Genomic DNA, 9,888 nt, shown 5'->3' with positions numbered 1-9,888 from the left:
CATTCATACAGAAAACATATACGAAAACATTTCATATAGAAAATATTTATATGAGAAAAAAGAATAACTCTGGCAAACACATGATTCACTTATACAAGGTCATCAACATTAGACAAGGGTTTAAAATACGCATAAAATATTTCCAAAATAACACATCCCTACCTTGCATAGAATCTCTTGAAATAGACCGTAGCAGTGGCAATAACTTGTTGTCTTAATTTAAGATGTTCACCTAATGCTTGGATAACTAAAAGAGAAATAAAGTTAAATGTATTTCTGATATAATTAACATTTAACAATAGTTTCTATGTGGTTAAATGATGACTATATTCATTTTAACACAGAGAAAAACCTATACATGCTGTACAGCTCTACTTGGATCACAGTGGTCTAGTACTAGGGCTGAAAATTTGTTTAAAAATACATAGATCCACATAAACAATAACAAAAAAACAGAAATTGTCTCACAGTAAAAACTATTCTTGAATCAAGGAGACTGAATGATTATTTCCCTTCTACCTGCTAAGCATTTTCAATGCTTTTCATATTATTAGACACCTATCAGCATTATAACAACTACTTAATAAAGCTGATAAAAAACCCAAAATGAATCCTCAAAACAACAGAGAGGTAGTATTGCAATGAAAGTGGACAGAGAGTAATAAAGATTCTGTGACAAAGCTATCATGTGGCAGAACAAGGATCTTCTGACTCTAAATCCTAAAGCACACCTGTAAGATAGGAATGACCAATACAGGATGCCAATCCAAATAATCATTTATCCTCAAATGATTTAGCCAATCTTAAATTAAGTTTAATGATACATTATAAAAGCTTTGGGAAATTAATACTTTTGGGCTGTCTTGAGGGTCTCTAACATGTAAAATTCACAAAAGACTTTAAATCACTTTTAAAATGATATATAAATTATAAAAAGAACATACATGCAAATAAAAGTATAAAATAGGGACTAAAACAGTACATCACAAATTACTACAGAAAAACATTTAATTCAGAGGTAACCAACCGCACCATTTCAACCAATTAAAAGAAAAGTTTACCATTTGTAAAAAATATCTGTAATTTCCAATACTCTTCTTCCGAGAGAAACTTTAAATCTTTCTGGCGTTCCTTCAACAGATCTTGTTTATCCAAAATCCATTGTAAGCTAAAAAAGGCAAAGATTCAGACATTCTATAGAAAATTCACTAACAAAGTTATATAAAATATTCTAAGATTGAACAGGCTGCTAATATTGTGAGAAGTACAGAATACATGTAACCTTTAAATACAGTTTTTCACATTTCTTGGAACATTGACACTGAGAATGATCTCACTAATAAATGTAAATATGCCCTAAAAAAATCGGCTGTTTTATTCCTTCCTTCTCAGTCTATTGATCTGTCTCTCCCCACCCCAACCTCGTCACTATTCTGGTGTGTTTCATTGATCCTAAGACTGAGATCAAGATGCATCTTCAGTGATGCCTAGCATTTTAATTAGGCAGTAATATTTACACTTTCTTAGTGACACAGAAATTATTTGATACCAATTGATGGTGCCTAAGATTTGAAGTGTATCTTTTCTCAGTTGTTCATGAGTAACTAGAGTATCCTACTTCACAAATTCCATTCATGTTAAAAGCTGCTTCAGAATTTATTTTACCAATAGTCTCCTCCTCCTGCCTAGTCTATTTTTAAATAGACAAGGCAATTGACATGATCCCACAAAATACTCTACAACATGCTTTTGTCACTCAGTGTGTCTTGAAAGTTTTATGTCAGTGAATTTGTTATTCAGCATCCCTTTAAACTGATGCATGTTATTATGATGGATCATTATTTTGTTAATCCTTATTGATAGGCATGTAAGTTATTTTTTTCACTATTACAAGTAATGCTTTAATGAACATCTGTAATTCACCCTTGTATATCTGATTAATATATGGAACAACTTCTTAAAAGTAGAACTAATGGGTCAGTTTTGCTGGTAATTTTGATATGCGTTGTCGGCTTGCCTCCCACAGCAGTTTCCATTCACACGAGTGACATGAGTGTGTCATGAAATACTTGACCCAACAGGTTACTACCTATCTTTTTTTTTTTTTTTAAGTTTTAAAATCTTTTAATAGTTCATTACACAGTATTTAAAAAAAAAAATACTTGGGCCTTTTAACTTTGTTGATCTACAGAGAGAATTAACAGTTAATTTTAAGGGAAGAAATGTGCTTAAGATATTGCTAGGTAAGATACCTATTCAAAACAAAGCTGTTCCTACTATAATCAAGCAAATTTTATACACAACTAGTTTGGGATATGACCTTTCTTGAGCTTATCCACCAGAGTGGAAATAATGTCTGTACCAAACCAAATGTTTGCATCACAATTAAAATCCAAACAGTTTTTTTAAAACAGTCAACTCAATCAAAACCCACTACTTCAGAATCAATAACTTCTTTGAAGCCACATTAACGCTCAAATATGGTTAAGACTCAAATGCAGAAATTTGTTTGGTTGGAAAGCTAATTAAACTTCCAACTTTCTCAAACAGAATTACAAAAAGGCAAAATTGTGTTTTTCACAGAGATACAGTCCACTGGAATCCCTAGCACTGGACGGCTGTTAAGAGTATTAGAGTCCTGAGATAATAAGGAGTCCAGGCATCCTTTAGACAGTCTTCTGTTGTCCTTTCTTCCCACTACCTATGTTTTAAATAATTTACAATTTTAAGGCAAATTAGCATTTCACTATTTTATTTAAATTTACTTCTAAGGTAAAACCTTTATTGTTTTAATAAAGTTCTTTGGTACACTGTAATTCTAAAACTGAGCGACTGAACTGAACTGAATTCTTACATGACCATTTTTCTAATAGTATGGTCATCTTTTTTATGATTCAGATAGTCTTATGATCTAAAATTTGTATATTATGGATTAAAAAATCATTTCTTTGTCAAATATGCTCTATACATTCCCCAATACATGATTTCTCAGTATTTAATGATTTGTGACACAGAAATTTGAATCATGTATTTATTCAAATTTATTTACATTTTACTTTGATTTTATGTTTGTCACACATGGGAAGGACTTCCCTGACACAAAATGACTTACAAAAAAATTTCCAGTTCAGTTCAGTCGCTCAGTCATGTCCAACTCTTTGCAACCCCGTGAACTGCAGAACACCAGGCCTCCCTGTCCATCACCAACTCCCAGAGTTTACCCAAACTCATGTCCACTGAGTCGGTGATGCCATCCAACCATCTCATCTTCTGTCGTCCCCTTCTCTTCCCACCCTCAATCTTTCCCAGGATCCAGGTCTTTTCAAATGAGTCACCCCTTCGCATCAGGTGGCCAAAGTACTGGAGTTTCAGCTTCAACATCATTTCCACATATTTTCTAATATCCCTAAGGCTTTTTTCTTTCAGTTTTTGTGATCCATCTGGAAACTGATATGGGGTATAAAGCAAGGATCCCACTAAATGTTATGTTAAATGGTTATTCAAATGTCATCAGAATTTCACAGTGTATAATTCTATCATCATATTTGGATCTTCTTTATAATTTCTTATTTTTAATTTGTTTTTCTTGTTCTTATGCATTGTGCTTAGTCATTCAGTCATTTCTGACTTTGCAATCCATGGATTTTAGCCTGATAGGCTCCTCTGTCCATGGGATTTTTCAGGCAAGAATACTGGAGTGGGATGCCATTTCCTCCTCCAAAGGATCTTCCCAACTCAGGGATTGAACCCGCATCTCCTGTCTCCTGCATTGCTGGTGGATTCTTTACCCTCTGAGCCACAGGGGAAGCCATGTTATTTTAAAACATATATGCTTAGTTGCCCAGTCATGTCTGACTCTTTGCAACCCCATGGACTGTGTAGCCCACCAGGCTCCTCTGTCCATGGGGCTCTCCACGCAAGAATACTGGAATGGGTTGTCAGTCACTTCTCCAAATTTAAAACATACAAAATCAAGTAATTAAAATCTGGTATGGAAAAAACCTCTTGCTACTATTCTTTAGAAAATTTCTGGCAGTTCTATTATAATTATATATTATTCTAAAACACAAACTTTAGAATCATTATATCACGTCCCCAAAAAGGAAATTCATACAAAATTTTGTTTGGGACTGCATTATATTTAAAGGTCAATTAGGGAGAAATTATACCCTTACAATGATAGCATTCAAACTTCATTTATTAAAATCTTTATGTTCTACTTCTATAGGTCTTCCACATTTAAGTTTATTCTTGAATAGTTTATATTTTGTTACACTGTAAATTATTTTTTTCCATCAACATTAAAAAAAAGTTTTCAATTTTTAAATTTTGTTAACTGGTCATTTTATCAAACCTTTATTATTTCTAATAATGTTTCAATTAAATTTTCTGGTTAATTTTATCTCCTTGTATTTATAATTTTGTCATGTTTCATTATCCTACTAATTGGGCCTCCCCAGTGGCTCAGGAGTAAAGAATCCACCTGCAATGCAGAACACTCAGGAGACCCAGGTTCCATCCCTGAGTGGCGGAAGATCCCCTGGAGAAGGGCATGGCAACCCATTCCAGTATTCTTGAAGAATGAATGAACTGTCCATGGACAATCTCATGGACAGAGAAGCTTGGCAGGCTACAGTCCATGGGGTCGCAAAGAGTCACGACTGAAGTCACTACGTACAAGCACGAGCATCCTACTAATTACATTAGTAGTAGCATATTCAGACCAACCTTAAAGAGGCATCCTAATTTTCCTAATGTTTCACCATTATATATCTCCTAATGTTTCACCATTAATGCTCTGATATGTATTCACGACATTACCATCCCATTTCTCTTTTAGTAAGAGCTTTAGTCAAGAATGAATGTTGGAAAAAAAAAAGAATTAATTTTATTAGGTGTCTTTTTAATGCCTTCACTGTTTACTAACAGATTTCCTAATATTGACTAATTTCTACAATAAAACCAGTGTCATTTTTTATACTTGTAATGTGGGACTCTGATAGTAATTTACATTTATATCAATATTTGAAAGTGACCATTGTTGGTGCTACATTTGCTAGATTTTTATCTGTGTTACCATGGCCTCAAGAGAACTGGAAAACTTTTCATGTGAATTGGAACAACTTTAATGGCAGATCCTCTTGAAAGTGGGTAAAAATTTACCTATGAAATAATGTGGGCCTGGAGCAATTTTTAAAGAAGTAGCTCTCTGATAACTTTGTTCTGGCTTTACAATTTACTTTGAAAATGGAGATAACCCAAAGGTACATCTGTGATTACTTACTTTTCTCATACATAATTCTGTATTTCTGCATCACCGACTAGATGGACATGAGTTTGAGCAAGCTCCAGGAGTTGGTGATGGACAGGGAACCCTAGTAGTGCTATAGCCCATGGGGTCACAAAGAGTCGGACACGACTGAGGGACTGAACTGATCATTCCTTTTCCCCTAAATTCAGTAGCATAGTTTAGTCTACTGTTTTGGTTTTCCCTTCCAAAGAGGCAGCTTTTATAATTTGACTGTTTTTTCCTTTTCAATATCAGTGTTACCTTTATTATGCCTGTTTTTTCTTAGATTTATTTCACTGTTTCCTTTTTAATATTCTGAAGTAAAATATATAATTTTTATTCTTTTTCAGTTATTCAAGATGTTAACTTTCTTATATATTTGGCTTTGGCCACATTCCATAGACACGAATATATATTAATCTCGTTATACCATTTCCTAGATAATATGTAACTGTATTTTAAATGTTCTCTTTGATACAATAAAATATCCAGAGTTGGTTTTGTACTTTTATTTTTTGTTACCTGTTCATTATTTCAGTCAACCAGCAAATGTCTAGTGTCCTTCTAGTTTTACTGCACCATGGTCAAAGAATGTATCATGTTCTACTTAACTTCCTGAAAAATACTACCAGTGTCTCTGTTTCAAAATCATCAATTTCTTCTCCACAGTCATTTCAAATATTTAAAAAGATAAATTCCACAAACAACTATTTTCAAGTTTTTCTTCACCAGTTAACACCACGTATTCTCAAATTTAAAATTACACATGATTCACCATTATTTCCTGTGTTACTAAGGAAAAAAAAAACTGCCATGCTGATAGCAGCAATGTTATCCATTTTTTAACTGCTGCTGGCAGCAGTTAACGTTAAAGGGCAATTTAAAGCCATGAAAACTCATATCAATCTTCCTCTTTCACCAAAATCACCTAAAACAGTGGCTTTCATGTTTTTGTTTTTCCTGAATTGACTGTCTTGTCTTTCATATTTGTTACCTTTTGCAGATCAGGGACTCCATGATTCCCAAGGGATCTGAGTAAGATAAAGTGGCCCCTTCCTTCAGGACTATTTGAATAGGGAGGCAAGGATAGTTTTCAAAACAGCACATTTAACATTATAATAATTTTATATTTGAAAAGTGAAAAAGTGAATTGATTTTATAAAATAGATCCTGCCCCCCTTTTAATAAGCCAACAGTAAATGAAAGCATAATGAAAAGACTTATCAAAGGGTCGAACTTCTTTTTTTTTAAGTTGAAAAAGGGCTGTAACTTCTGATAAACAAGAGCTGGCTATCTGTCAAGTTTTTCAGCTTCTTTCAGAGTTTACCAGAATACTACTGCTTCACTACCGAAATTTCCCAAATTTTAATTTTGCCCAAGCAAATATTTCAGTCAGTGAACACAGTGCAAATTAAATATGATCGTAAAGCTTCTATAGCCTTTCATCTCCAGAGAACCACTTATAGCAAGAAAACCTGCTTTTCTGAAAGTAGGTTTTAAAGCCCATTGTTTCTTTTTTCTAGTGCAAACTGCTAAAATACCAATTGAATAATATAGGAATCCATCCTCACACTCAAAATTTAGTTACTTATGCTCTCTTGGCATGAAAAACTATTTACACTAAGATACCATCAGGTTCTGTTCGTCTTTCAACTATACACTGTATAGCCTACCCAAAGTTCAATTAGTCCCACCACTATCGTCCTATCTGCTTACACAAATGTATTTAGGGAGAAATGTTTTCAATATTACTCTAGTTATTCCACGGTACAGACGTCAACAAAAACTTATTCATGAAAACACGTTAAAGATATTGGTAAAGTCTCTAGAAAATACACTTTTAAAACAAAACAAGAGACACAGACTAACAAAATGGGCAAATGTTGAGAGCACTTGATCTATATCTTACAAACATAAATACCATATAGGCTTAAAGGCAGTGGCAGAATGCGGTTCATGAGCAGAAACAAGCCTGACTCCCTCCTTTCCCTGGAGTAATATTAATCCGCTCAACACAGAAGAAAAATGACAAAAGACTACTGATGCCAACCTACTTTACAAATATCAGGCGAGAGCGAACCACAACTGTCCTGAGAAGCCAGCCTCACAGTTCTGAACTGTGTCACATTTCCCATACCTGTGCCCATCCCATATCCCAACCCTCGCCAGCCCCGCCTCTCCCCTGCCCCCAACCTCGGCCTAGCTAAACCAAAAATCAGAAGCTAAAACTCTCGAACCTTCTTTCCCCGGAGACGCAATCCCTCTTTACCCACCGCCGCCAAGAAATTTTCTACCACTCCGAAACCCGGCCAAGGGGGCGCGGTGACGGGAGTCGCCGAAGAAAAAGCACATCCCGCCTCCGGCCGCCGCCTCCCGGGAGCCTCCGCAGCGCTCCGGACAGGGGCCGAGATCCAGGCCAAAAGGAGTCGCAGGCCCCGTACACCCAGCACGTCCAAGAGCCAGGACCGGAGAAAAAGGAAAGTCACTTACTAGTGGGAGCTCTGCCAAAAGTTCCCTGCCATGGAACACAGCTTGCCCTGATAAAAAAGCACCAGCCGGCGGAGCGGCGCGAGGAGCGACCATAGACCCAACACTCCCGGTCACCGCGCTCCTTGATCTGATGGACTCAGCTCCGCTCCGCGGCGGCGACGGTGAGAGGAAGAAGATAGCACCCTATTCTCCTTGACGCCGGCCGGCAACACTCTGCAGTATAAACCAGTTCCTACGGACAAAAGTTCCGGCCCGCCCCGCCGTAGCGGAGGAAGGAGGCGGGGAGGAGATAGCCCTTGCGCACACTGAGAAAGAAGACGGGAACTGACTCTCACGAAGTCTCGCGGCAGTTGGGAGAGTATCGCGAGAGTTTTTCGTCATTTCCGGCCTAGAGCCCGCGCGGCTCGGGCGTCTGTGGTAATTCCGACTGACGGAGAAGGGTTGGGATGGCGTAACCGTCCCTTGTTCGGGTTAACGTTACTCCATCTTACAGGCTTCCGAAGCAGCACAGTGGCTTTGTATTAAAGTATACGACTTCCTGACTTCTGTTCTTTCTTCTGTGTTTGGAAAGAGAAATAAAGTTAATTTTGGCCTCAAAGGGCTTCCCTTGTGACTCAGCTGGTAACGGAGCCAGCCGCAATGCGGGAGACCTGGGTTCGATCCCTGTGTTTGGAAGATCCCCTGGAGAAGGGAAAGGCTACCCACTGCAGTATTCTGGCCCGGAGAATTCTATGGACTGTATAGTCCACGGGATCGCAAGGAGTCGGACACGACAGTTTCACTTGGCCTCAAAACCTACCAAGCCAAATAGGTTCTTAATGGAGTTCATTTGGAATGAAGTGACTGCGAAACAATGCAAAAAGAGGTACGATTAGAGGCTAGGAGACTCAGGTCCCTTCCTTCTGTGAACTTTTAGGCAGTTTACCAGAATACCACATAGAAATACTTGCTGTGTGCAACCTGGTTTCTGCTTCCTACCCAGAACTCCAGCGTCTAAATGTCCAGCATCCCTCAGTTTTCTCAGTGGCCATGCAAGTAAGGGGCATACAGCTTAGGCTTCATTAGTTCAAGGGTAAATCATCTTTGAGGGACCCCATAAATGTAGGTTAAATTGAATTGGCTTGAACCAAAAACTAGTTTCCACTCTTTCCCCATCTATTTGCCATGAAGTGATGGGACCAGATGCCATGATCTTCGTTTTCTGAATGTTGAGCTTTAAGCCAACTTTTTCACTCTCCTCTTTCACTTTCATCAAGAGGCTCTTTAGTTCTTCTTCACTTTCTGCCATAAGGGTGGTATCATCTGCATATCTGAGGTTATTGATATTTCTCCCTGCAATCTTGATTCCAGCTTGTGCTTCTTCCAGCCCAGCGTTTCTCATGATGTACTCTGCATAGAAGTTAAATAAGCAAGGTGACAATATACAGCCTTGACATACTCATTTTCCTATTTGGAACCAGTCTGTTGTTCCATGTCCAGTTCTAACTGTTGCTTCCTGACCTGCATATAGGTTTCTCAAGAGACAGGTAGGTCAGGTGATCTGGTATTCCCATCTCTTTCAGAATTTTCCACAGTTTGTGGTGATCCACACAGTCAAAGGCTTTGGCATAGTCAATAAAGCAGAAATAGATGTTTCTCTGGAACTCTCTTGCTTTTTCCATGATCCAGCGGATGTTGGCAATTTGATCTCTGGTTCCTCTGCCTTTCTAAAACCAGCGTGAACATCTGGAAGTTCACAGTTCATGTACTGCTGAAGCCTGGCTTGGAGAATTTTGAGCATTACTTTACTAGCATGTGAGATGAGTGCAATTGTGCAGTAGTTTGAGCATTCTTTGGCATTGCATTTCTTTGGGATTGGAATGAAAACTGACCTTTTCCAGTCCTGTGACCACCGCTGAGTTTTCCAAATTTGCTGGCATATTGAGTGCAGCACTTTCATAGCATCATCTTTCAGGATCTGAAAGAGCTCAACTGGAATTCCATCACCTCCGCTAGCTTTGTTTGTAGAGATGCTTTCTAAGACCCACTTGACTTCACATTCCAGGATGTCTGGCTCTAGGTGAGTGATCACACCATCGTGATTATCTGAGTCGTGAAGATCTTTTTTG

The 9,888-nt window shown here is 37.7% G+C and overlaps 1 protein-coding gene across 3 annotated transcripts in view; it reads right to left on the bottom strand.

Moving 5' to 3' along the window:
* Positions 1 to 8,022, bottom strand: part of CCNC (cyclin C) — a 37,033-nt gene extending 29,011 nt beyond the window's left edge. For 2 of the 3 annotated variants that reach the window (XM_070376553.1, XM_070376552.1), the window contains exons 1-3: positions 7,781 to 8,022; positions 1,062 to 1,168; positions 163 to 247 (exon numbers count right to left, since the gene is read on the bottom strand). In XM_070376553.1, the coding sequence (XP_070232654.1) occupies positions 163 to 247; positions 1,062 to 1,168; positions 7,781 to 7,812 (224 nt within the window). In that variant the 5' untranslated portion in view covers positions 7,813 to 8,022. The remainder of the gene's footprint in view (positions 1 to 162; positions 248 to 1,061; positions 1,169 to 7,780) is intronic. The other variant, XM_014480407.2, reaches the window with a different exon arrangement.
* Between the last annotated feature and the right edge of the window lie 1,866 nt (positions 8,023 to 9,888).

This window comes from Bos mutus, chromosome 9 (genome assembly GCF_027580195.1).
Source record: "Bos mutus isolate GX-2022 chromosome 9, NWIPB_WYAK_1.1, whole genome shotgun sequence".
Lineage (NCBI taxonomy): Eukaryota > Metazoa > Chordata > Mammalia > Artiodactyla > Bovidae > Bos > Bos mutus.
Note: the sequence above shows the minus strand (reverse complement) of the source record. Positions and strands in the feature narration are given on the sequence as shown.